Source organism: Daphnia magna, linkage group LG5, assembly GCF_020631705.1.
Source record: "Daphnia magna isolate NIES linkage group LG5, ASM2063170v1.1, whole genome shotgun sequence".
NCBI lineage: Eukaryota > Metazoa > Arthropoda > Branchiopoda > Diplostraca > Daphniidae > Daphnia > Daphnia magna.
Window position 1 is genome coordinate 11,836,524 of NC_059186.1, and position 23,446 is coordinate 11,859,969.

A 23,446-nucleotide genomic window follows, 5' to 3' on the forward strand; every position below is an offset into this window, starting at 1 on the left:
TATGAAGCACCTAACAGCTGATGGGGGTAGAAAGAAAATGAATATATTTTCGCTTCTGAGACCAAGAAGGAATCGTTGACATTGTAGACGAGAAACAAAATGGCTGTAAAAAATTCTTTCCGATTACGCAATTTTCCCCAAGGTACGTTTCTGATGTAAATGAGGTTTCTTGAAGTTTTAGGGCTTTCCAAAAAAATGTTACTTCTTACGACCGCCTCGTTCTTTCACCTGAAGCTGGACAACAGCATCAGGGGTGACGTTGTAAAATGCCAGCGAATGATTGTCCTTGAAATAAAGCCCCTCCCAAAACAGCTTTTGCTTGGCTGGCGGCATTCCGGTTGCTTCACTAATCTTTTGCTTAACAACAGCAATCTGTTCCGTGGGCAACAAGGAAAAACTGAGTTGTTGACCCTGCAATTTCCACTCGGGTTTTTCGGCGTAAACTGGCGCGCCAATGTGGAAGTGAAGCAGGCCGGGATATCTGACCAAAAAGGCTTCTTCGGGCATAAGTTGATCTTCGTTGCGTTGCCGTTTGGAAGGAGGCTCCTCCTCCATGACATCTCGACCACCTTGTCCTTGCATCATACCCATTGACTGCGGCATCGGAAGGAAAGAATTCTGAGGGACCATTGGCATGGGCATAGGGGGTTGAGGAATCGACATCATCATCATTGGGGGTGGTTGTGGAGCAGACATCATCACCGGTGGTCTTGGTGGAATGCTCATCAACTGCTGAGGAGGTTTGGGTGGAGCAGCGGCTACGACACCATTTGATCCCAGTCCGTCTTCTTCCTCGCTGATGCCGCTCATAAGTGCCTTGTTCTTATGGATCTGGGCAATCTGTTCTTGAATCGTGACCAGTCCAGCAGGAGGACCTGGTCGAGATTGAAATGTTGATCCTCCCTCACCAGCGGCTGGTGGCGGTGCAGGCGATTGTCCTTCCCATTTTGCCTCGTCTTTGCGACGTTCTTCTTCACCAATCTTTTTACCGATGGCTGTTTCCTCGTCACCAACACCAAAAATATCTGTACGGCGTTCAGCCAAAGCGCGTAGGCTGTTTTCGATAGCCGAGCCGGGTGCGTAGACAGACTCTTGTGTCATCTTTTCTTGCATCTGCCGATCACGCTGCTCCAACCAACGTGGATCAAGTAAACCGATTCGCATGTGCTCAGCCACTTGGCTAGCAGGAATTCGTTCTCCAGTGATAGGCGAGATGAGGTATTCGTCTGGAGCAGGTGGACGGGCTTGTGGTTTAGCCACGGCCTTGGGGTTGTAGTCCTTACGCACGATGACGTTTTCTGCGGATGGGGCAACTGGTGGAGGCTGCTGCCCGTCTCCCTTGAATGACAGAGAAGGTGGTGCGCCGGGGGGTGGTGGTGGCTTTGCCTGTTCCCCATCGGAATCTTCTTCGTCTTCATCTTCTTCTTCACTCTCCAATTGCATTTCAACATCTTGTCCTTCTTCGTAGCGCTCTTGGAGCAGAATTCTAGCTCCTACCTCTTCCGGCGTCGTAGGAGGAGGAAAGTTTCCAATTTCAAACGGTTGATAGTCCACTGATTCGACTACTACAAAGTCATGCCAATCAATTTGCGCGTAAGACACGCGTTCTCTTTCAGCTTCTTCTTCCTCACGACGCTTCTGGGCTTCTTGGTGACGCTGCCAATCAGCTCGCCGTTTAACTTCTTGCAAGACTATGTTTGGGTTAGTGCAACCCTCGTTCAAACGTGCCATCAAGTCTTTAGGAGGGATTAGAACCTAAAGAACCATTAAGATTTAGATTTTATCGAAGAATCATGACGTTAAGAGTTTAAAAAATAAAATACCTTAGTATACTGCTCTAACAAACGAGTAAAATACTGAAAAAGCGAGTGCTGAGGACGTAAAAAGTCAAATTGGTAATTTCTAGCCTCACGATTCATAAGGCTGGTGAGAAATTGACGACCATTCCTGGCTACAAACTGGGCAGTGAGTTTCACAATATCTCTGAAACAAAACAAATGGTATTGTTTTTAAACAAAAGTTATAGTTTAAATTTTGATTGGCTACTACAAACTTACAATTCCATAGCTGAGATTGATGGAGGATCAACAATGAATTCAAACTCTGGTGGTGGTTCTTTTGGGATTACAGGAGCTTCTTGCTGGAATTGCTTCAAAATTTCTTGCTGTTTCTGCTGCTGAGCCAGTGAAGCTGGAGCTGATGTGGGTGCTGACGGTGGGGGTTTCCCTGCTGGAGTTGGGGCTGGCGTTGCTGGAGTTGCTACCGGTAGAGCTTCAGCAAGTTTTCCTTCTCTAATATCTTTGACTTTGTACTGATAGTATGCATGATATGGGTCTCCAGTATTGAGAAAGTTGAACTTTGGGTTATTCAGCTCATTTTTCCTAATACGTGCTTCGAACTCCAATCCATTTCTTGCAACAAAGCTGGCAGTCTTGTCCACAATATCTGAGAAGAAAATTGTAAAACAAACAATCCACAGTTTTGTGAAAGTGAAACTTACTTCTGACTTCTGGTGGCGGATAGATGATGCCTACTGTCGGCTTTGAGGAGGAGTTTTCAGACAAGTTCGTTTCACCAGCGACTGGCACTGTTTCCACGGCAGGTGGCATATTGACTAAAATATACTGATATTGGAAAGTTTTCCAATTCCGCAATATGAAGTTCCAAGATTTTGTTTAACAGAGAGAGGGAAATTCAATGTGCTTTTTCTCTATCGGCTTACTGCAGAAAGCAGCCCAAGTGCCCAACGTTGTTTGATGGTCACTTACGACTTACGAGGAGCAACGTTGCCTTTTTGCTGAATTCTGTTATGATGTGTGGAAATCGAAATTCTTTTCTCACTTCTTTCTTCTTTTTTTCTTTAAAATATAAATGTAAACAATGTGCTATAAAGGAGTAGAGTTAAAAATTCATTTCAATCAAGTTATGCTTCAAACGATAATCGCATTCTACCCCGTTATGTAAACATTAACAGATTGAGGCGTTAATTACAAGAAACTCGTGAGTCGTGACATTCAAACCATCTGATTCATAGTACGAATGTCTATGAAAGCGGCTTTATTCCATAACTCAACGAACAATAAACCGTCCGTTAAACTTTCTTATAGTCCATTTAGTATCATGAAAGTGAACTGGATGAATTCTAGTAGCAAATATATGAGCATTGCTCACAACCGTTTGCGGAACATCCTAGCAGAACTTTAATGTTGTGTTAGATTAGAGAAATTTTCTTTAATCAACCATCAGTTTTATTTTCGACATATGTTTGCAATCAATGAAATTTTCCATCCGTTCAAGCAATGTTTGCCAAATAGTCCTTAACCTCAGCGGGAGATAGCCGGCGGAAACCCTGCTCATCGCAAATACCAATTTCGACGTTATCTTCTGTCATACCTCCTTCAAAACCTTCTTTGAGGGTAAGAATTGCAGTGTGGACAGCATCATCTAGCTCAAGATCTTCGTTGTATCGTTTCTCTAAAAACGTTTTCCCGTTGATATAATTTTTGCCCATAGCAGTGGCTTTCCAGGCAAAATAAGCTCCAGATGGATCACACTGAAACAAGTATGGACGGCCTTCATCCCAGCCACACATTAGGAGTGAAACACCAAATGGCCTGACACCTCTGCACAAAAAAGTTAAATGTAGTGGTTCCCTAACCTTAACTAAAAAGCATTTTCAATGACCGTAAACAAGCAATAGTTACCCGGACTGTGTGTATTCTTGCATCAATGTGGCCACACGTTGGACAAGTTGTGCAGTTGGTATCTGCTCTTGATAGGTTACCCAATATTGCTGAGCCATCTTCCTGGCTTGACGAACTAGCAGGCGATAATCAGGACCCATACCACTGTAGACCATTCCAATTTTGGGAGTAATCATTTCAATTTTATGGACACTGTGTTCCTCATATAGGATTGATCGGTGCTTCTTCTCAGTGGCTAGAACCACACCATTAGCAGCTGCAACAAAAGGTATTTTAGCTTGCTAAATCTTTTTTCTTACGTGATTTCAGTTTACCTTTGATACCAACCGATGCAGCACCGGCAGCTACTGCAGCTAAGGCATACTCGATTTGTACCAGTTTGCCAGAAGGACTGAATATGAGAAAACATTAAAATTTGCTGAATGTACCTAGAAATTCAATTAAATAGAACCTGAAAGTTGTAAGAGAGAAACTGTATCTTTCGGAAGCCATGGTATGGTTAGAATTTTTAGTCCTGTTCAGTTATTCGGTTGTTGAATGACAGGACAGAATTGAATGCGCTTTCCACACTTTGCAAGGAAAATGATGCGAGCTTTAAATTTGACCGCTAGGTGAAGTAGCCTAGAGGGCAAAAAACGAAGCACAATGTGGAAGCTGTAAACAATTTTTATATAGATAATATGACAGTGAACGAATAAGTTTCACAGGTACTCAACTATTCATCCGCACGTTTCATCAGCAGAGCTTCAACATAAAAATGTAATTAAAAAAAACAAACAATACAACTGTACAAGAATCGCCGATATAGCTCTTTCGTTTCGCAATAAAACCAAAGCATACTGCGCGGAACACGTATGCCCGAACGTCTAAGAAAGAGGGGTTTATTCAAACGAAGAAACAAAGTAGGCTATAATTTAGAAAATAAAAAGCGCGTGATCTATAGAAAATTTCTGACGCAACCTACAAAGGCCTAGGATGACGGTACACCGTTAGTTCATCTTTATAGTGGCAATATAGACGTTAGACAACGTGTAGAAGATTCATGAAAGATTAAAGAAAAATTACCATGAGATGGTTACAATTTGTAACCATAACATAGTACTCAAATTCAAAATTAACGGTAAAACCCACCAATTGGTAAATAGTAGTGTATTACAGAAGGACTTTGGAAATTGCATGACGCAAAAACTAAAAATTAAATGGCGGAAACACAAAATTCTTCACTGGTTCATTGGCTGAAATTCAAACTATCGTCTGTTAACTCCTAAACCTGTTGGAACATCAAAGGTATAAGTAGAATAACTCCCCAAATCCAACTGCGGCTTACGCTAGATGCAGCACCACACTGAAAAAGAAAATGGTTAACAATTGTAACAGTGCACTTTATCCTGATCTTTGAAGAAGGTTTACTTTTTAATTAGCAATTTTGACTTACCGGTGGTGTAGATGTAGTCGTCGTAGTTGGTGGTGTAGATGTAGTCGTCGTAGTTGGTGGCGTAGTCGGAGAGCTTGTCGTACTTTCAGAGAATACTGTGATATTACCTCCAGCCGATGGTACCTTGACCCAGTACTCGGACAATCCTCTAACGAATGTCGTCCTGAGCAATCATATGTAGACATGAAAAAAACAAATGCTAATTCGTGCAAGAAAACTGGGTCGAACAAATTTACTTGAATATGACAGAGCCAACGAAATCAGCAGGAGCCGTCCAGATAGCCGTTACGTTCCTCTTGATACTGTTGTTATCTTTATGAGTTATAGTATTCTGTGTACGTCAAAGAAGAGAATATAGATAGAATTGAAAACGCAGCCGTAGTAATTGTAGTTGAGTTTTAGCGTACGTTAACTCCACCAGGGCAGCTTAATAGTTGGCCATCAGTTGGCATACCGAATGTCCCAATTGGTCCAGCATCGTCAGGTTTAGAAGCGTCGAAAGCCATCGTCATGTAACCTGTCAGGTAAAAATTGAAACGTCAACACAAATAGGTGAAAAACAAGCAGTATAAACAATGCACCCCTGAAAGAATTGGACGAGATATTCCTTAAATCAACACTGATGCTTCCTCCTTGGATAACCGTTAGCTAAGAATAGGACACATATCACTAGATAAATTGCGTTGGTGTAATTTATTTTAAAACTTAACATACCTCTGATGGCCTCGTTTCATAAAGGCAGGGCTCGGTACTGGGCTCAAATGTTTCGTGCACGGGAGTCATAGTAGCGCATGCCTCCAGCAGGCTTCCATTGGAATACGCTTCCAGGACGGAAACATAGCACAGCAATTGAACTGTAGCTAAAAGCATCAAATTGCTATAGAAATTCATGCTGATTGGTATTGATTTGTCGTGCTATTGGCCAGAAAGAATGACTGAAACACAACAATCCTTGCGCTTCATATAAGGCTGCTAAAACCGCATATCTTGTGTAGAAATAATCAGATGATTAGGGAACAAATGTAGCATTGTTATAACTATAGTTTACCTAAGTTGATGATGTGGCAAGCGATTACAATACATGGCCGACCCCGATGAAGGCCAAAGACTATGGCATAGGCGGTGAACTATTTCTATAATACTATTACCTCCACTATCTAAAAAAAAAAAAAAACGAATGAGTTCTATTGACAGTAAAATAAGAAGCTAATGTATCGGAGGAAAAGACCTTTTTAAAAGTACCGAGTCCAGGAGAATACAAATGACGGTTGTTTTTCCGCTTATACGCTATCAAGGTGACGCACGAGAAAAGTGTGTCTGTTGATAGATGAATGAATGCCATTGTTTCAGCAATCAGCCATATACTTTGACAAGGGAACATTTGCACGTAGGCCACGTGAATGTTTAACCAATTAGTTACACAACTGGCGGAGTTTCTATAGTTAGAGAATAAAGGTGACCTTTTAGTCTGTCCACTGGACACAAGGCAATACCAGTTTCATGCGGCTGAAAGTGCAACTATAAGCTACGTCATTTAAGGAAGAGATATACATGATCTCACTGTGTCTGTCGACAAAAATTGGGTTTGATTCAATTTATTGGTTAGCAAGCGATATTGTACATTAGTAGCTACAAGAATGACAGTTAAATTATGTGTGGGTTGAAGGTCTTGTGCTATGCAATTAGTATAGCTACGCTCCAGCAATGAAAGCAATAACAGCTACCCCAAGACCAATGATAATGCAGACGTATCCTGCTAGAATTCCTTGCCTTAATTTAGAGCCCTTTAAGAACAAGAAAAGAAAAGAAAATTTAGCCAGCCGCGTGATTTAAGTGGTAGATAATGAGATATACCTGGGCATCTCTGGAACCGTCTGACTTCAAAGCAAAGTCTGCAGCACTGTAATCTCTTCTCGCCAAGTACTGTTGGAAATTATAAACGTTCAATCAATCAGCTGAATGCGCAACTCACAATTACTATTTTCGTTAAGTTAATACTGTTAATATAAGGTGAGCGCCAACGTAGCAGCAAATGTGAGCTGTTAAGATCCAATACGTTTCATAAGGTAACTCGGCCTCATCCATTTCAACAGCAAGAAAGATGCAAGTAACTAAATGTAGAAAACTATGAACATAACCTGAAGTTTAACGAGTTGTACGCTTAATTTACTTGCTAGGATGTGAGCTGAGTATCCGACGAGCATGTGAGCCCAATTGAAAATGTACCGGTTCGGAGCATCCGGTAAGGGTCTCATCAACGCCATAAACGGCTGAATAAACGCCAAAACTATTTCAAACATACGTCGATCAACAAAAAGTTTAGCGAATAATTCAAGACGATAACGTACCAGTTGTGATGCATCCGATTAGCGGATGCGGATTCTCCGAGACGGATTCGGATACCCAACCGCCAACATCGACGAAGATGATGATGAATCCGACCACCGTCAAACACCAGGCGAGTACCATCAGTCCTTGATGGAACTGTAGTAATTTCACGGAGAAAAAATCGTGAAAAATCGTAGGTTTACGAATGCCTTTGTCTAATGAACAGCTTACCACAAACCAAAGGTCCTTTTTCATAAATTGCTTTCCGACCCACGTTTTTTTCATGTAACGGGGCATTAAAACACCCGCGGACGCCGCCATTAGCCAAGCGATGACCATGAAAGAGCCATGCAACTGTTTCAACACTCCTGTCAGAAGCAGAAAAAGGGCATGAATTTTAATGTAAATACTCTCAATGGATGAGCTAGGTCTACTTGATGCCTCCTTAAAATACATGATGCACAGAGCGTTAGTAAGAACGACAGATGAACTGCTAATTTCTTCTTCATTGTGTTCCTGAATATTATCTAGAAATCAACGAAAACCATTTAATTCTCTGTAAACAGTGCATGATGGCCCTTAACGTACAGTCACCGGTAGGTCCAGTCGCCATCAACAGGTAATGAGGTTGGCTTAAATCAAACGCAACATTATTCATAGTATAGCTGATGGGATGCAAGACATTGCAATAAATGAAACCATCGCTAAAGGCTGCCAAAGTCATGTTAAAGCCTGGTAACTGATGTTAAACAGCATTGCAATTAAACAACATCCAATCACCAAACAAATGACACGCTCTTAATACCTGTGATTCGACCCTTAGATTGCTCTTTTCCGGGGTATTGTATGATTGATAGGCCCCAAGCTTGTTCCGATAGTTTGCGCATTCGACAACACTATCCACACCCTAGAAAAGATTGAACGTTAAAAGCTCAAACTCCATTCACACATCTGTTTGAATACCATTTCTCGATCTGTTGAAAATCCGACAGCAACATATTCATCTCCTGAGATCTGACCGTAGACCTCGAGTTGAAGATGATTATCATTCACTCTCTTGTATGTGGTCAACATCGAGCAATCTCTCGATCCGACGCATCCGGCCGGAGCAGCAGCACAGCCTTTGGATATCCCGCATCCTTCGTATACATCTGGAATCACCGGCTAAATAGGAAATTGGATCAGTAAAACAGGTCTTTTTAAAAAGAAAACATTTTACGAGTTGTAAACGGTATAGGTCTAACAGTGTCTGTACTTGTTCGGTAGTTGACTGTGGGTCGATTGTTGTGGTGGGCGTCGCATCAGAGCGTGTAATTTTCACTTGCTGAGAGAGTTCTTTTATCCAGTACGTAAGCTTTGCTTCAACAAAGGTAGTTCTGAAAAAATGGCATTAAATTTTAATTGCATTCCGCTAGTGCAACTGCAATAACAGTTGGCTAAAGCTTTGACTCACTTGAAAACAACGACACCATCAAAATCTATCGGTGGGATCCATTCGATCGTCACGGAATTTTTTCCAGTTGGCGACCTGTGTGTGGCAGCCATCTGTATATGACAAATAGAGTTTGCAATTCCTAAAATATTCAGTAAAATTTTTAGTACTTACATCGTACGTGTCATAACACATTAGGGGTTGGCTCTGTCCTTGGCTAAGGCCAGTGTCGAACGTTCCAATAACAACATCCGTGACAGAGTCAAACCCCATAATGAGAAATCCTGGAAAAGTATGCAAGCAAAACCCAAACTTAAAAATAATTTAGTTGAAATTTAGATATGATAACAAACCCTTAAACGTCTTCGATGAAGACAATTTAGTCTGAATCGTTAACGTCAAACTCTCATTGGAGAACATCTCCACCTGGAACAGACATTATTGTAGCTCTATTCTATAGCGAACAGTAAAGCAACAACATCGAATTACCTGACTGGGGACTGTTTCAAAAGGGCAAGGATCGTTGGACGGTGATCCTCCATCATGATCCGGAGACATGGATGTACATGAAGCTGTCGGTGCTCCATTCGAGTTGGCAATAACAGAATCAAACCGTAAACACAGGCAAACCAGAGCAATTATCCATAGGTAGCAAACGGCAGACAGAGATGTTCCCATTTTTCTACAAGCAGATCCTTCCGCTAAGCATCAATTCCGATCAGTCAATGTAACACTACTCGTCCACGCTTTTGTATGACCCACTTTGTTTCTCCAAGTCTGTTTCTTCTCAGGTCACGTAGACCATGAACGCAACTTTGAATGCACAGCAGCATCGAAGTGTTATCTTCTAAATGGCCGGTGATTTTGTATACCAGTATAGTAGCTTGTTCATCGTTTCCATACTTGGTGTGGACCCAAACCTCACTTCCCCTTTGAAACAAAAGTGGATTCAGATTATGCATTGAGTCACTGACTTTGAAGGCACGTTAGCGGAGAACGGGACGTTTTTCAAACAGTGAACAATGCGACTTTGTAGCAGCTATCTTTGTTTCACGGTGAGCTTGTTGTCCCTTACGAAATACTGTCGGCATTGCTATAGACGTCAATCCAGCCGCCTCAAAGTTGAACTGCAATCATCTACTATAGCTGCTGGGAAAATTACGAGATAAACAATTTAGTACCGTACGTCCTCGGCCGAACAATGAAGTGCGTTGTCGTAACGCCCGTCTTATGGAGCATACGATGCATAAAACGGCATTTCAAATGGCAGTTCGGTTCCATGCTAGTTGTAAGTGTTTTAACAGAACAAGAAAGAATGTAAAATTATTCGAGTTAATTTCACGATAATTGAATTTAGACAAACTCGACCCTTTCAGCTGAAATCGTGATGATTGGCATTTTGACGATGGAACGTTAGATAACACTGATGACTTTAGAAAACAGACATGATTGTAAAGGTTTGAGGCACAAGTCAATCAGTTTAGTTGGCTACCTGACAAAAAACAAGGTAACACGAGAAGAGACATGAAGAACTTATCTTTAGATTTTCAAATATTTCCATCGTGATTTAGCCTTATAGGACATTACCTTGACACCGTCGATGGAGAAGCCAGAAGGGACGCAACGGAGCTTTGCGTTGTTTTCCTATTTTGATAATCGTAATCGATTGAAATTCTATTCTTGAGACTATTTGTTTGAATTGGTTTGACATTAGACTAGCGTGTTTTCTAGCATTCGTGTTTTACATTCTTTAAGTTATCTAAAGTGGGCTCTTACTGCCGTGCCCATGACAAGGTTCTGATTGCTGGGGCTGTGAACATCGTTAACAGCTGATTATTACCTTTACAAATGCGAGACTTTTCCTTGTCATCCAGTCCATTCCCTCCACATCCATTGCACCTTCCATTTCCGAATCCGCACAGGCCGCCTTTCGATGGGCGATCGTTTTACAGGTAAAAATTGTGCTCGTTCAATCAGCTTTCCTATCCCTATATTGCAACCAACTTACAGCCCGTTGAGTGTTGTCAATTTTTCCGCTATAAAATAAAACAGACATTAGTTTTACACAATGCCTCCTGGGAGGATTGAACTCCCGGCCTTTGGTTGTCTTGGGATTCGTACGAGATCAACGCTCTACCATTGAGCTAAAGAGGCACATTTATGTTGACCATAAGCTTTATATCAAACGGCATAAACGCTGCCAGATGGTTAAGTCGGGGTGTTACAGCCTGGAACGGAGCGGAGATGATCCTTGAAAAGAATTTGTCGCTCCAGAATTGTAAACGAACATCGATATTACGTCATTGCCTCCTGAGAGGATTGAACTCTCGGCCTTTGGTTTACTATCCGTTATACGAGACCAACGCTCTACCACTGAGCTAAGAAGGCGCTGAACTACCTTGTTGCTAAAACGAAGAGAAGTGATTCTCCTACAATCCGTCAGACAGCTAGAGTAATCCTTCCTGGCCCATGTTTTCATTTTGCACCACATATGTTCAATTCTTTTCATGAACGTAGGCCAAAATTATGAGTAGTAATTATGTAAACGTATTTAAATTGCCTCCTGGGAGGATTGAACTCCCGGCCTTTGGTTATCTTGAGATTCGTACGAGACCAACGCTCTACCACTGAGCTAAAGAGGCACATTTGTGAATACCATAAGCTTTAGATCAAACGGCATAAAGATCGTTATACTTTCGAGAGTTCCATTCTGGTACACAACTGAGATTATACTTGAAAATAAATAAATTTGATAGCTTGTAAAATATTAAATATTGTGATTCTTACGCAATTGCCTCCTGAGAGGATTGAACTCTCGGCCTTTGGTTACCTTTAGTTGAATACGAGACCAACGCTCTACCACTGAGCTAAGAAGGCACACATATCCCATTAGTGTTAAAAATAATATTCCTACACACACTTAAAGCTTAATCAAAATAAATAGTCAACCGAATAGTTAAAACATCCAACAATGAATTGTTACGAATGAATTAGAATAACCATGTTCTACTTTACGTCAGTTATACCACAATGAAGTACAGTTGTATTACGGGAAGCTATAACTATGAGAGACGTCATTTTCCTAGAAAACACATGGAATTACCGTAAACACTACAAACATTTAAACAAACGTAAAGAATCACTATAAAACGTTATCGATTGCCTCCTGAGAGGATTGAACTCTCGGCCTTTGGTTAACTATAGAATTCACTACGAGACCAACGCTCTACCACTGAGCTAAGAAGGCACATAAATTTCAACCGTAAACTTTAGTTCCAATGGCTTAGACGCTGCTCAATAGTTATGTTTAAGTGTTCCAGCCTAGGACGCAACGAAGGTAATCATTGCAAAAAAACAAGTTTCTTCACCGTTAATTCGTATTATAGGGTGAGCATTGCGCTATTGCCTCCTGAGAGGATTGAACTCTCGGCCTTTGGTTTGCTAAGAGATGATTACGAGACCAACGCTCTACCACTGAGCTAAGCAGGCACATTTAGATTAGTGACAAGAGTTGCTTTATCCGTGTCCTTGTGAAGCATTCGGTTTGGTATTACCAACAAGATTTGTACACGGATCACAACCAATAAGTCATCATATCCTCGTACACTGTACCATCGCCTTACCTGGCAGGTACAAAAGACTGTCACGAATCTATTAAAAATGAGTTTTAGTTTCTTGGTTTCATCATTCATTAGTTTTAAACATTGCCTCCTGAGAGGATTGAACTCTCGGCCTTTGGTTAACTTTAATTGAATACGAGACCAACGCTCTACCACTGAGCTAAGAAGGCGATATATCTGATCTTTCTCTTTATGCTTTTAAAGGTAGTTTGGAACAGTTACCATTAATAGTCCTCAGGTTTAGTTAGTATGTTTACTCCACATACTGTAATGGTTTCGTTGCTGTCAACTATCCAGTCTCTAGCCAAGTAAAAAAAAAAAGACTTGCACACAAATGAATTTAAGAAAATACTTTCGTCTAAAACCCAAAAAAGAACTTGATATTATACCACAGTGCCTCCTGAGAGGATTGAACTCTCGGCCTTTGGTTGACTTTAGATGAATACGAGACCAACGCTCTACCACTGAGCTAAGAAGGCGTGCCAACTTAACAAATGTTGAAGACATTCAAACAGCCAGTACGAAAGTTACAAGCAATTGCAACGTACACATTAAGAACTAATTGTGAGCGACATCAGTTCCTAAGAAATATTTGTAGCTACAGTCGAAATACGAAATTCATTGGAATATTTAATCACACAATTCTTTCATGCCTTCTGAAAGGATTGAACTCTCGACCTTTGGTTAACTGAATTCTATACGAGACCAACGCTCTACCACTGAGCTAAGAAGGCGATGTTAATTATACATAGCCCATTGGTTCAAACAGGAGCAGAGGTTCGAAGAACGCTTGATTACCTTGGAAACTCTTGGTGTAGACGAGAGACAAGTTCGAATAAAGACATATATCATATTTACTGTAAAAAATTAATGGAGCTATAGTTTGAGTCATGCAACATTTGGTCAAAATAAAACTGATGAGAATTACACGAAAATTCAGTTACAGGCTGAAAAACAGGCTATTAAACCAGTACATGATAGCAAATTGTAATTTGCGGTAGATTGCAGAGAGCACGAACGAAGCGAAAGTGGATGCGCCGCGTGGTAAAAGTAGGTTGACAACCGGGTCTATGAATTTCATGAGCTCGTCAATTAGCGACACAGAGATGCGTCCAACAAAATTCCATTTAAAATAGTTGACAGTCGAATGAAATATTTCTTCAAGGATCCAACGTTTGTCTCGTGATCTTATAATAACACACCGTATCATAAATGTACTTAAATAGGTTTCGGCTGAATAAAACAATCTACGACTTACTTCAAAGCCAACGCCGATCGGTTGTAGTGTAAGAGTACTTCATCGCCATCACTTTCAGCTTCAATTAGTCGAGCTAAACATGATACAAGAACAAACACAGCTAACGCAGTAAAGCAAGTCGTCTGGATAAAGGACATTTCGTGACTAGAGACACCGAATTGCTGTTCAATACTGAACACGTTTGAAGCAAAGGAAAGAAAAAACAAAAGAGAATGTCGAATAGGTTAGAACATTCACCCAATGACCTCGTCCTCGTTTGGTGTCAGGGCCAATTTTCACTTGTGAACCCTTCCTTTTGGATCATTACAAATACTAAGATGTAGCCTAAATGTACATCGTCTTAAAAGTAACGTAATTTATTTACATTTTAATTGTTACTCCTAACAGATTTTAACGTCATATGAGAGTAGAGAACGTAATCTATAGGTCACTTCCTGTATGCTATAGAAAAATAGGTTGCATCGATCGAAATTGTAGGTGAATGGTTTACCCATTCAACTGATTTGCATGTTTATCTCTAGGTACTTTTTCCGGGAAGACTACATGACTATGAAAATGTCTGGGTTCCACTACTGTGATAAACAAAGGGAAACTGTGAACAAAGTACAAAAGGACAGCATATCGTCAATCTAAAGTCAACTAATAAGGGACACAACTTCCTTCACGTCCATGGCCCACTCGTATAGAGTGCACAAAGAGACTCATCGAATGAAATGAAAGAACGAGGTTTCAAGCAATAAACTCACTTTAAAAATTAATTTTGATAATTGATGCGCAATAAACGAAAGAAGCAACAAACAGATGTAAAATTGCACATAAAAGAAAATTTCCGTCGAGCCGGAGTTGAACCAGCGACCTATGGATACCTTGCGTGATAATTCACGATGTTCTACTTTCTTCGTGAATCGAGTCTACAGTCCACCGCTCTACCAACTGAGCTATCGACGGATATTTTCTTGTCTCGTCTTTCACTACAAATTCAGGTGGTGCGAACAGAGAAACTGAAAAATTCATTTTTTTTTAATTTAGCCTGGTAAGAGGTAGTCTGAAGGTAGGAACTGCGTGACTTCCAAACAAATTAACAGAAAAAAACGTGACAATCAAAAACTTGATTTATCACACTAAAATAAAGCGATGCCTTATTGTGGACACCTGTCATGTAGGACTTAATGTTCCGTGTTCGAGGCGAGCAAACATTTGAATGCCAAATACGGTAATCTTTACAAGAATGTAGGCTGATCTCTTATTGCATCACACTAGAACAATATTGACGACAATTTTAAGACTCATAAGCCTTCTTAGCTCAGTGGTAGAGCGTTGGTCTCGTAAGTAAACGAAGATAACCAAAGGCCGAGAGTTCAATCCTCTCAGAAGGCAGTAAACTGTATGTACATAAATTCCATTTCAGTATGACGTTTAGTGCACTTTCAACGACTGAAAATCCATGTTTAGAACAATGCAATTGACGTGAGAAATTGCTTTTACTCGTTTAAATATCAGGGTCCAGCGATATACACAATAACAGTGAAGCTAATCGCAACAACAATGCAACTGTACCAGGCCAGAATGAGTTTCCTTCCAAATGTGCCCTTTTACAAGCCAAACAACAGTTTTAGTTTTGTGCAGTAAACTAGGATTAGTACATTTGAATACGAACTGAAACTTACCCGTTCGTCTTCCGAATAATTGTGCTGCAGTGTTTGGGATGTTTTGGACTTTCTTCGCGCAAGAAACTGTCAATTATTCCGGAAAATCATGATTTTAAATGAGATACATGTGTCTATGAATAACGTGACTTACAGTCAACAGAAGCTGGGCGCCAACGTAACAGCAAACATGGGCTGTTAAGACCCAGTATGTCTCATAGGGTAATTGCGCTTCTTCCATTTCGACAGCGAGAAAAATGCAAGTAACTGCACGCGGAGACACATTTAAATGATATATTTAAAAAGTTGTTTCTGATGGAACAGATAGAACTCAATACTTGCTAAAGTGTGGGCCGAATATCCGACGAGCATATGAGCCCAGTTGAAAATGTATCGATTGGGCGCATTGGGCAAAGGTCTCATCAATGCCATAAAAGGCTGAATGAACGCCAAAACTATAACGAAAATGCAAGTGTATAACTAATTGAATTGCAATAGCTTTAAACCCGTAAAAATACGGGCAGTTACCTGTAGTTATGCATCCGATCAGCGGGTGAGGATTCTCGGAGACGGATTCCGATACCCAGCCACCTACGTCGATGAAGATGATGATGAAACCGGCTACAGTCAAAGTCCAGGCGATCACCATGAGTCCTCGGTGGAACTGAAGTTTATTAAAAGAAACAAGCAATTAAAAATTTTAGTTGAATAATAGGGGAAGCGAAATGACGCCGGTGACGTAATAAACTTACCACAAACCAAAGATCCTTTTTCATGAACTGTTTTCCAACCCAAGTCTTTTTCATGTAACGTGGCATCAAAACACCAACGGACGCCGCCACGAGCCAAGCGACGACCATAAAAGAGCCATGCAGTTGTTTTAATATTCCTGTGTAAAACGAGATCAAGCGGAGGTGGAAAAGCCGAAATGGCGCACTGAAGAAATCAAATTACTCGATTCGTTAAAATATGAAACGCTGAACCCATTCGTTAAATCAACTGACGATCGACTCTTTTCCTCTTTTGAGTGTTGCTGGATGTTATCTAAATAAAGATGGAAACGATTAAATCTTCTACTACTTTCCACGGCGAGGCTGCATACCTTTTCCGGTACTTCCAGTCGCCATTAAAATGTAATGAGGTTTGTTCAGATCAAAATTCTCGTTGTGATTTTGGTAAACTAGTGGATGCTGCAGGCTGCAGTAAATGTAACCTTCGCTAAATGTGGAAACATCCAAGATGAAACCTTCCACCTGATGTTGATGAGAACGCAATTAGTAGGTCGTGATTCAAACAAATAAATGCACGAGGACGTGAAATGATTACGTTGGTAGGAAGCCTCTCATTATTCCGGTTCTTAGTATTGTAAGATTGATAGGTTGCCAATACGTTACGATATTGTACGCATTCGGCCACACTGTCAGATCCCTGAAAATCGATTTCCAATAAATTCTCTCAATCAGCAATAACTAACGGAGGTAAATTTTGAGAGAATGTACACACCATTTTCGAATCTGTGGAAAATCCAACAGCTACATATTCGTCCCCTTTCATTTGACCGTAGATTTCTAGTTGAAGATGGTCGTTATTCATTTTCCTGTAGGTCGTCATCATGGAGCAGCTTTTCGATTCCACACATCCATCAGGTGTTGCTATACATCCCTTGGATACCCCACATCCATCATAAACATCTGGCAGGGGAAGCTATAGGCAAAACGAGACTGATGTGTTGGGTTAAAACATTTAACAGATTCTATACCTTGGTGGTCGGAGATGATTCAGTTGTCGTGGGTGTAGTGATTTCTGATCGAATAACGTTGACAGTCTGCTCAGAAAGCTCTTTGACCCAGTATTGAGAAAACGATTCGACGAAAGTAGTTCTAGAATCCCAAAAGAAAACATAAATGAGACAAGAAACTAGCGAATGTTTTAAATGGTTACCTGAAAAAGACTTGACCGTCAAAACTTTCTGGTGGAATCCATTCGAACGTGACACTTTGCTTTAGACTGCTAGTTCTGTGAGTGGCAGCATTCTGTTGAATTTTTTTAAAATGATGAATTTCATGCTGTTCAACGATTATACATCAAAATTTTAACAAATTTACTTCGTATACCCCTCCGCAATCAAGAGTTTTACTCGACTCGTCTGACGAAGCCATTTTGAATGTTCCAACAACACCCTCCGTCTGATCAAATGCCATGATCAGAAAGCCTATATTAAATACGATTAAATACAAAAATCATATAAAATAATGTCAATGTAAAGCTATAAATTATGTATTCACCTTTGAATGATTGAGTGGACGAAACTGACTGCTGGATCGTTACCGTCAGTACGTCGCTAGAAGACATTTCAGTCTGAAAATGACAGCATATACTTTTTACGTGGACTACACTGCTGGCATCAGAAATTTAAATACCTGGCTGAGAAGAGTTTCAAAAGGGCATGGAACAGTCATTGGAGAATATCCATGTCCAGGTGTCATAGAATCACAGGCGGTGGCCGGTGCTCCGGAAGAGCTACCCATCACCTCAATCGACACACATGAATATGTAATTACAACTAAAATGCTATAAATTACAAACATTGTGGAAGACGACCCTTAGCGAAATGTTTCTATCATCAACATTCATCAAGAAAGTGACAGGTCGACTGAACGAAACTGACAATCAACTTGTGTCTCCATCGTTCTTTTGGTGTTCACGTCACTCACGACCCAGGATCGCTCACGGACCATACACTGCCATCCCTCGTGAACCCATGTTCGATTAGTGTTATCACTGCGATCAATTTTTGTAACATAACGCACGAGCCAAGTTCACAGTCATATCGCGTTGCAAACAGCGTCATGGAGACCAGTCAAAAATTAGATCATTGTTTGAATTCCATACCTGTTTTACGTCGGGTTAAGCAACACATGATAACTCATCCTCGGATTTATCTCTTCAAAGTCGAACGTCCATTAGACTTTAGTGTCATCTGCGATTATAATATTTGCATGTTATCACTGGATTGATTCTGAAGTGTGGCGTCAATGGATCACTGATTTGATAATTGAAACGTTCCTGAATTTAGCTAAATATTTACCTCAAGACGAAATGCTGTTTGGAACTGTTTTAAACGAAAAGGAGGAATAAAACTGTAGCAGTTAGACAAATGAATGAAACAAGCAGGGCAGACGTGGCAAAAACCAAATTTTGTTTTCAGAGATCATTCTGGGGGAGGGGAGATTTCTGAAACAAAAACGGGAAGAAAAGCTTTTTGTTTCTTATTCTTACTCTGCCTCTGTCTCATTAACTATGGCCTTATAGCGATAGGGCGTACCTGGTATTCAAAGTGAAATGTGCAAACTTAAAGAAAGAGTAACGAAAAAGTCAAGGAATATTTATCGCAACTGATCTAGTTGTAAATTACCGTAGATGAACTAATACGCCCAAAAATATTAACGGTACCAACCGATAAAGGTGTAGATACGAGATTATTAAGCCTTCTTAGTTCAGTGGTAGAGCGTTGGTCTCGTACTCAAATAAAGTCAACCAAAGGTCGAGAGTTCAATCCTCTCAGGAGGCAATAGAACATCAACTACGCTAAATTATAAATTAAATCGACCCATAAACTTGTTATTTTGAAAGATGATCTCCGCTCCGTTCCAGGCTGTAACACCCGGAGTTAACCATCTGGCAGCGTTTATGCCGATTGATATAAAGCTTATGGTCCACATAAATGCGCCTCTTTAGCTCAGTGGTAGAGCGTTGGTCTCGTACGAAGCTCAAGATAACCAAAGGCCGGGAGTTCAATCCTCCCAGGAGGCAATTATAGTGTACATTGATCTAACCAGTATTAATTTTCACCTATGATTAGATAAGAGTTTAACTTACGGTAGTGCAAGTTAAAAACCAAGGCCAGGGAGGATTACTCCGGCTATCTGACGGGTTGAAACTTTTTTTCGTCCCGTCAATTTTGTTCTTGGCTTAGCGCAAGGAAAACTTTAACGTTTGTCGGAAGAACAATTTAATTAACGCCTTCTTAGCTCAGTGGTAGAGCGTTGGTCTCGTATAAACGAAAGTAAACCAAAGGCCGAGAGTTCAATCCTCTCAGGAGGCACAATGTCTGATAATTTTGCTTAAGTATAAGATACTGTAATGTCTTGCTCACTCGAACTTCACAGCCAAAGTGGTTCTTTATAAAAAACAGTTTTATTGGTTTTGTTCTTCAGTTGTTTGAAAATCATGTAGAAACTTCGTTATGCCCCAGCAATGAAGGCAATGACAGCCGATCCCAGCCCGACGACGATGCAGATGTAACAGACGAGGATAACTTGCCTTTGTAACGAAGCCTACCCAATCGAGTTGCAGATAGCTCAACATTAATTTGATGACTACGATTTTTCTAAATTATTTGAAAACTACTTAAATTTTAAATACCTGTTTCAACCCCGGATTGTCGTCCTTCATTTCTCCATGCCCATCTACGTTCCTTCGTGCCAGGAACTGAAAATTGACACAGACGTTCAAAAAATAATTAGCTAAACTATCGAATGATCAATTAGTATTTAAGCAGCATACGGTAAGCAAAACGTGGACGCCAACGTAGCAGCAAACGTGGGCCGTTAAGATCCAATAAGTTTCATAAGGTAACTCGGCTTCATCCATTTCAACCGCCAGAAAGATACAAGTGACTAAAATAAAAGGTAGATTAACTTAATAAGCCCATTGACATTCCCTTATTAGTAAGTTGTAGAGTTTACTTGCTAAAATGTGGGCCGAATATCCAACTAACATGTGAGCCCAGTTGAAAATGTATCGATTCGGCGCGTTGGGCAAAGGTCTCATCCACGCCATGAAAGGCTGGATGAACGCCAAAACTATTTTCAGATTCATAATAATCGTTATAAATTCAAAGAATAAGAGATTAGCAAGATATTGGGGCAACCAGTGGTGATGCAGCCTATTAGAGGATGCGGATTCTCGGAGATGGATTCCGATACCCAACCGTCTACATCGATGAAGATGATGATGAATCCTATCACCGTCAGAGTCCAGGCGAGCACCATCAATGCCCGATGGTACTAGAATTGGGATGCATTCATGTACATCAGGGAAAATGGTATTGTAACAGCATCAACGATATGACAGCTAGCGTATAATCTTACCACAAACCAAAGGTCCTTTTTCATGAATTGTTTTCCGACCCAAGTCTTTTTCATGTAACGTGGCATCATAACACCTGTGGAAGCAGCCATCAGCCAAGCGATAACCATGAAAGAGCCGTGCAACTGCTTCAACACTCCTGTCAGAAAGAGAATAAGAATCCGAACGGAACTCGCAGATAAAATGATTTTCAATTACTTGATTCCTTAAAATACGAGACGCCGTAATCTTTGGTTAAATCTATAGACATTCCACTTTTTTCTTCTTCCGAATGTTCTTGGATATTGTCTAAATTTCAGGAAATTCGACGACTAATTTTTACGAAAAAAACAACTGATTTATAACGTAAATGTACCTTTTCCAGTGCTTCCGGTTGCCATCAGTAAATAATAAGGTTTATTCAAATCAAAGCCCACGTTATTATCAAATACGATAGGATGCTTCACGCTGCAGTAAATGTAACCGTCAACGTACGTAGGGAAACTGAGTTCAACGAATCCTTGCAACTGTTTAAGAATGAAAATTTGTAGCTTTGAAATCAATTATACTCTATACTAAATATATACTTACATTTGACGGAAGCCTTTGGTTGTTCCGCTGCGGGGTGTTGTAGGATTGATAGGCTTTGAGAGTGTCCCGGTATTGGACACATTCAACTACACTATCAGATCCCTGAAGAGAACATCAACGATTTAGAAATGCTTTAGTCGAAATAAATACAGGTAGGTACACACCATTTCCGAATCGGTGGAAAATCCAACAGCCACGTATTCGTCCCCTTTGATTTCACCGTAAATTTCCAATTGAAGATGATCGTTGTCCAGTTTTTTGTATGTTGCCATCATGGAACAAGTTTTCGAGTCCACACAATCATCAGGTGTGGCAATACATCCCTTGGATACCCCACATCCTTCGTAAACATCCGGAAGGGGGAGCTATGCAGAGCATCACAAAAAATAAATTTTATAGATTTTTAAACTATAATTAATTAAAATGTATAGAAAACATCTATATACCTGAGTGGGTGTGACGTCAGTTGTTGTGCTCTCCGGCGTCGCACTCTCTGACGCTACAACCTTGACTATTCCAGATAGTTGCTTAACCCAATAGTTGATAAACTCCTCGACGAACGTAGTCCTACAAAAGTGCCGATTAAACATTTGATAGACTCAGCTTTGTTTATAACGTTCAAAATAAACTACTCACTTGAATATGACTTCACCGTCGTAACCTTCGGGTGGAATCCAATCGAGCGTGACACTCTGCTTTGGGTCTTTAGACTTGTGAGTAGCTGCATTCTGACAATGAAACAAAAGTAGGCTACTAATTACATCCTTTTGTTATCACTCTTACGTGCTGTTTCTCACTCATTATTGTACCTCATACTCATTGTTGCAATCAATTGTTTTGCTCAGATTGTATGATGGTGGTATTTGAAATGTTCCAATAACGCGATCCGTTACTTTGTCAAAGCCCATCACCAAAAATCCTGCAAAGAAAATACTAGTGAGAAAAACCATCTCTAATTAAAAAACAAATGAAAGGCACTTACCTTTGAACGATACTGACGGCAGGGATGGCTGAAGCGTTACCTTCACGCTGCCATTAGAGAATGTTTGATTCTGTGTGATCAAACGTATAAAAAGAAAAAGGATAGATCCAAAATCATTTGGTCATTTTAAAAGGACAAACGTTTTTACCTGATTGAGAATGACTTCAAATGGGCATGGATTGTTAGACGGAAGGGTTCCGTAATGCTCAGGGGTCATGGATTCACAGGCCGCAGTCGGGGCACCTGTAGGATATGCTGCCACATCGATTCGGCTAAACGTTAATGCCATAAAGAGGCAACAAAAAAGCGACATTAAAAATGAAGGCATTTCAAAAAAAGAGCTAGACAGTGTCTGTATTTGTTTGTAAACTTCAACGAGCGCCCGTGTTTCGCACTGGCAGGCAATGGTGTTGATATTGTGTATTTTCAGGCTTTAAATTATCTGGCACGCCATCCAAACTCACCTACGATTAGTGTTATCTATGAAACAGCAACCGAATACCAGGCGATATTGCTCCAGCAAACATGACGCGACACGTGCCCCTGCTGCGCAAAGCCGGAGCTAATATAGATTATCAATGACGCAATGCATGACTGCAAAGTTCCTGACTAACTGAATACAAAAATTTTTGTCAGTGACCATTTATTTTTTATTCGTCGTGTATAAAACCAAGGGGGGATGGCGACGTGAGACACGTGTGAAAGCTGAAAAAGGAAGGGAAAGAAACAGCTGGTCGTTTTCGTTCCCTTCCCTTTGAAATGTTGTACGAGAAAAGGTATAAACATTTCTTCCCACAGCCCTTATTGAAATTTACTATTTGTTGCCATTAGAAATAGGATAAATTTCAATGTCATTGCCAAATGGAACTTTAGACTATAATCAGCGGTTGAATGCGTCGTTTAAGTGGTTGTCGTGATTGGTTCGAAGGTGTGTTTAGACAGCAGTAGTCCTGCGCGTATACGTGACTGAATGATTGATTGATGAGTGAGGCAGAAAAAAAAATCAAAAAATAAACAAAAGCAAAAATGAGAGAAAAAGATTACGAAAATAGGTTGACTATTACTACTCACATTGTGATTCATCGTTATTTTGTTTTAGATTGTGCGGCGTAGTGTTGGTTTTCCAAGCAACGGCCATCTGGCTCAAAACAGATATCAGTTTTCTTTGGTTTGTGCGTTGTTTGACAAATCAATGTATCTTTACTGACACTGTGGCCTTTATACTTTACTTTTCAATGGACTAAATGCTAAGTTCATTGCGTCAAACTATTTGAAACTAGTTTCACCTGGCTGTCTCGCCGCATTTCCAAAGAATGTAGA

The 23,446-nt window shown here is 40.5% G+C and overlaps 7 protein-coding genes and 13 non-coding genes across 22 annotated transcripts; 4 read left to right on the forward strand and 16 right to left on the reverse strand.

The window, feature by feature from the left end:
* Positions 1-21: 21 nt before the first annotated feature.
* LOC116922529 (splicing factor 3A subunit 1) lies at positions 22-2,770 on the reverse strand. Its single transcript, XM_032928895.2, has 4 exons — positions 2,501-2,770; positions 2,058-2,445; positions 1,824-1,983; positions 22-1,755 (listed from the first exon to the last, which is right to left on the reverse strand). Exons 1-4 carry the CDS (start codon positions 2,607-2,609, stop codon positions 199-201), a joined length of 2,214 nt encoding a protein of 737 aa, XP_032784786.1. The 5' UTR covers positions 2,610-2,770; the 3' UTR covers positions 22-198.
* Positions 2,771-3,225: 455 nt separating this feature from the next.
* On the reverse strand, positions 3,226-4,316 carry LOC116922530 (proteasome subunit alpha type-2). Its single transcript, XM_032928896.2, has 4 exons — positions 4,156-4,316; positions 4,019-4,095; positions 3,705-3,960; positions 3,226-3,623 (listed from the first exon to the last, which is right to left on the reverse strand). The coding sequence occupies exons 1-4, from the start codon at positions 4,194-4,196 to the stop codon at positions 3,293-3,295; spliced, it is 705 nt and encodes a 234-aa protein (XP_032784787.1). The 5' UTR covers positions 4,197-4,316; the 3' UTR covers positions 3,226-3,292.
* A 522-nt stretch (positions 4,317-4,838) lies between these two features.
* On the reverse strand, positions 4,839-6,083 carry LOC116922531 (putative defense protein 2). 3 transcript variants are annotated; one of them, XM_045174187.1, is made up of 7 exons: positions 5,854-6,083; positions 5,721-5,787; positions 5,547-5,656; positions 5,376-5,470; positions 5,208-5,302; positions 5,140-5,159; positions 4,839-5,049 (listed from the first exon to the last, which is right to left on the reverse strand). In XM_045174187.1, the coding sequence occupies exons 1-7, from the start codon at positions 6,028-6,030 to the stop codon at positions 4,969-4,971; spliced, it is 645 nt and encodes a 214-aa protein (XP_045030122.1). In that variant the 5' UTR covers positions 6,031-6,083; the 3' UTR covers positions 4,839-4,968. The 3 variants fall into 3 exon arrangements, with proteins under 3 accessions (XP_045030122.1, XP_045030121.1, XP_032784788.2); XM_045174186.1 differs by lacking the exon at positions 5,140-5,159 and having other exon boundaries at positions 4,839-5,050; positions 5,168-5,302; XM_032928897.2 differs by having other exon boundaries at positions 5,140-5,302.
* A 635-nt stretch (positions 6,084-6,718) lies between these two features.
* Positions 6,719-9,796, reverse strand: LOC116922532 (putative ferric-chelate reductase 1 homolog). The gene is made up of 15 exons (XM_032928898.2): positions 9,389-9,796; positions 9,253-9,325; positions 9,074-9,183; positions 8,921-9,012; positions 8,723-8,843; positions 8,431-8,631; positions 8,273-8,374; positions 8,056-8,206; positions 7,902-7,994; positions 7,699-7,835; positions 7,488-7,623; positions 7,310-7,426; positions 7,138-7,250; positions 6,994-7,062; positions 6,719-6,923 (listed from the first exon to the last, which is right to left on the reverse strand). Exons 1-15 carry the CDS (start codon positions 9,575-9,577, stop codon positions 6,831-6,833), a joined length of 1,797 nt encoding a protein of 598 aa, XP_032784789.2. The 5' UTR covers positions 9,578-9,796; the 3' UTR covers positions 6,719-6,830.
* Positions 9,797-10,968: 1,172 nt separating this feature from the next.
* Trnat-cgu lies at positions 10,969-11,053 on the reverse strand. The gene is given in 2 exon segments: positions 10,969-11,004; positions 11,018-11,053. It is a non-coding gene; the product is annotated as a tRNA-Thr (tRNA).
* Positions 11,054-11,203: 150 nt separating this feature from the next.
* Trnat-cgu lies at positions 11,204-11,287 on the reverse strand. The gene is given in 2 exon segments: positions 11,204-11,239; positions 11,252-11,287. It is a non-coding gene; the product is annotated as a tRNA-Thr (tRNA).
* A 169-nt stretch (positions 11,288-11,456) lies between these two features.
* Positions 11,457-11,541, reverse strand: Trnat-cgu. The gene is given in 2 exon segments: positions 11,457-11,492; positions 11,506-11,541. It is a non-coding gene; the product is annotated as a tRNA-Thr (tRNA).
* A 150-nt stretch (positions 11,542-11,691) lies between these two features.
* On the reverse strand, positions 11,692-11,776 carry Trnat-cgu. The gene is given in 2 exon segments: positions 11,692-11,727; positions 11,741-11,776. It is a non-coding gene; the product is annotated as a tRNA-Thr (tRNA).
* A 283-nt stretch (positions 11,777-12,059) lies between these two features.
* Trnat-cgu lies at positions 12,060-12,146 on the reverse strand. Its single transcript is given in 2 exon segments — positions 12,060-12,095; positions 12,111-12,146. It is a non-coding gene; the product is annotated as a tRNA-Thr (tRNA).
* A 156-nt stretch (positions 12,147-12,302) lies between these two features.
* Positions 12,303-12,388, reverse strand: Trnat-cgu. The gene is given in 2 exon segments: positions 12,303-12,338; positions 12,353-12,388. It is a non-coding gene; the product is annotated as a tRNA-Thr (tRNA).
* A 216-nt stretch (positions 12,389-12,604) lies between these two features.
* Trnat-cgu lies at positions 12,605-12,689 on the reverse strand. Its single transcript is given in 2 exon segments — positions 12,605-12,640; positions 12,654-12,689. It is a non-coding gene; the product is annotated as a tRNA-Thr (tRNA).
* A 224-nt stretch (positions 12,690-12,913) lies between these two features.
* Positions 12,914-12,998, reverse strand: Trnat-cgu. Its single transcript is given in 2 exon segments — positions 12,914-12,949; positions 12,963-12,998. It is a non-coding gene; the product is annotated as a tRNA-Thr (tRNA).
* A 171-nt stretch (positions 12,999-13,169) lies between these two features.
* On the reverse strand, positions 13,170-13,253 carry Trnat-cgu. Its single transcript is given in 2 exon segments — positions 13,170-13,205; positions 13,218-13,253. It is a non-coding gene; the product is annotated as a tRNA-Thr (tRNA).
* Positions 13,254-13,349: 96 nt separating this feature from the next.
* On the reverse strand, positions 13,350-14,043 carry LOC116922534. Its single transcript, XM_032928900.2, has 2 exons — positions 13,778-14,043; positions 13,350-13,706 (listed from the first exon to the last, which is right to left on the reverse strand). Exons 1-2 carry the CDS (start codon positions 13,912-13,914, stop codon positions 13,460-13,462), a joined length of 384 nt encoding a protein of 127 aa, XP_032784791.2. The 5' UTR covers positions 13,915-14,043; the 3' UTR covers positions 13,350-13,459.
* Positions 14,044-15,069: 1,026 nt separating this feature from the next.
* Trnat-cgu lies at positions 15,070-15,154 on the forward strand. The gene is given in 2 exon segments: positions 15,070-15,105; positions 15,119-15,154. It is a non-coding gene; the product is annotated as a tRNA-Thr (tRNA).
* Positions 15,145-18,705, reverse strand: LOC116935419 (putative ferric-chelate reductase 1 homolog). Its single transcript, XM_045174188.1, has 16 exons — positions 18,512-18,705; positions 17,844-18,403; positions 17,709-17,781; positions 17,529-17,635; positions 17,365-17,456; positions 17,183-17,303; positions 16,927-17,127; positions 16,750-16,851; positions 16,526-16,676; positions 16,378-16,467; positions 16,176-16,312; positions 15,952-16,087; positions 15,762-15,878; positions 15,578-15,690; positions 15,445-15,510; positions 15,145-15,366 (listed from the first exon to the last, which is right to left on the reverse strand). Exons 2-16 carry the CDS (start codon positions 18,009-18,011, stop codon positions 15,274-15,276), a joined length of 1,767 nt encoding a protein of 588 aa, XP_045030123.1. The 5' UTR covers positions 18,012-18,403; positions 18,512-18,705; the 3' UTR covers positions 15,145-15,273.
* A 204-nt stretch (positions 18,706-18,909) lies between these two features.
* Trnat-cgu lies at positions 18,910-18,994 on the forward strand. The gene is given in 2 exon segments: positions 18,910-18,945; positions 18,959-18,994. It is a non-coding gene; the product is annotated as a tRNA-Thr (tRNA).
* A 157-nt stretch (positions 18,995-19,151) lies between these two features.
* On the forward strand, positions 19,152-19,236 carry Trnat-cgu. Its single transcript is given in 2 exon segments — positions 19,152-19,187; positions 19,201-19,236. It is a non-coding gene; the product is annotated as a tRNA-Thr (tRNA).
* A 208-nt stretch (positions 19,237-19,444) lies between these two features.
* Trnat-cgu lies at positions 19,445-19,528 on the forward strand. Its single transcript is given in 2 exon segments — positions 19,445-19,480; positions 19,493-19,528. It is a non-coding gene; the product is annotated as a tRNA-Thr (tRNA).
* A 19-nt stretch (positions 19,529-19,547) lies between these two features.
* Positions 19,548-22,536, reverse strand: LOC116923988 (putative ferric-chelate reductase 1 homolog). Its single transcript, XM_045174189.1, has 15 exons — positions 22,275-22,536; positions 22,127-22,196; positions 21,954-22,063; positions 21,781-21,872; positions 21,591-21,711; positions 21,309-21,509; positions 21,145-21,246; positions 20,930-21,080; positions 20,773-20,862; positions 20,577-20,713; positions 20,357-20,492; positions 20,172-20,288; positions 19,990-20,102; positions 19,849-19,914; positions 19,548-19,760 (listed from the first exon to the last, which is right to left on the reverse strand). The coding sequence occupies exons 1-15, from the start codon at positions 22,452-22,454 to the stop codon at positions 19,668-19,670; spliced, it is 1,779 nt and encodes a 592-aa protein (XP_045030124.1). The 5' UTR covers positions 22,455-22,536; the 3' UTR covers positions 19,548-19,667.
* Positions 22,537-23,446: the final 910 nt, after the last annotated feature.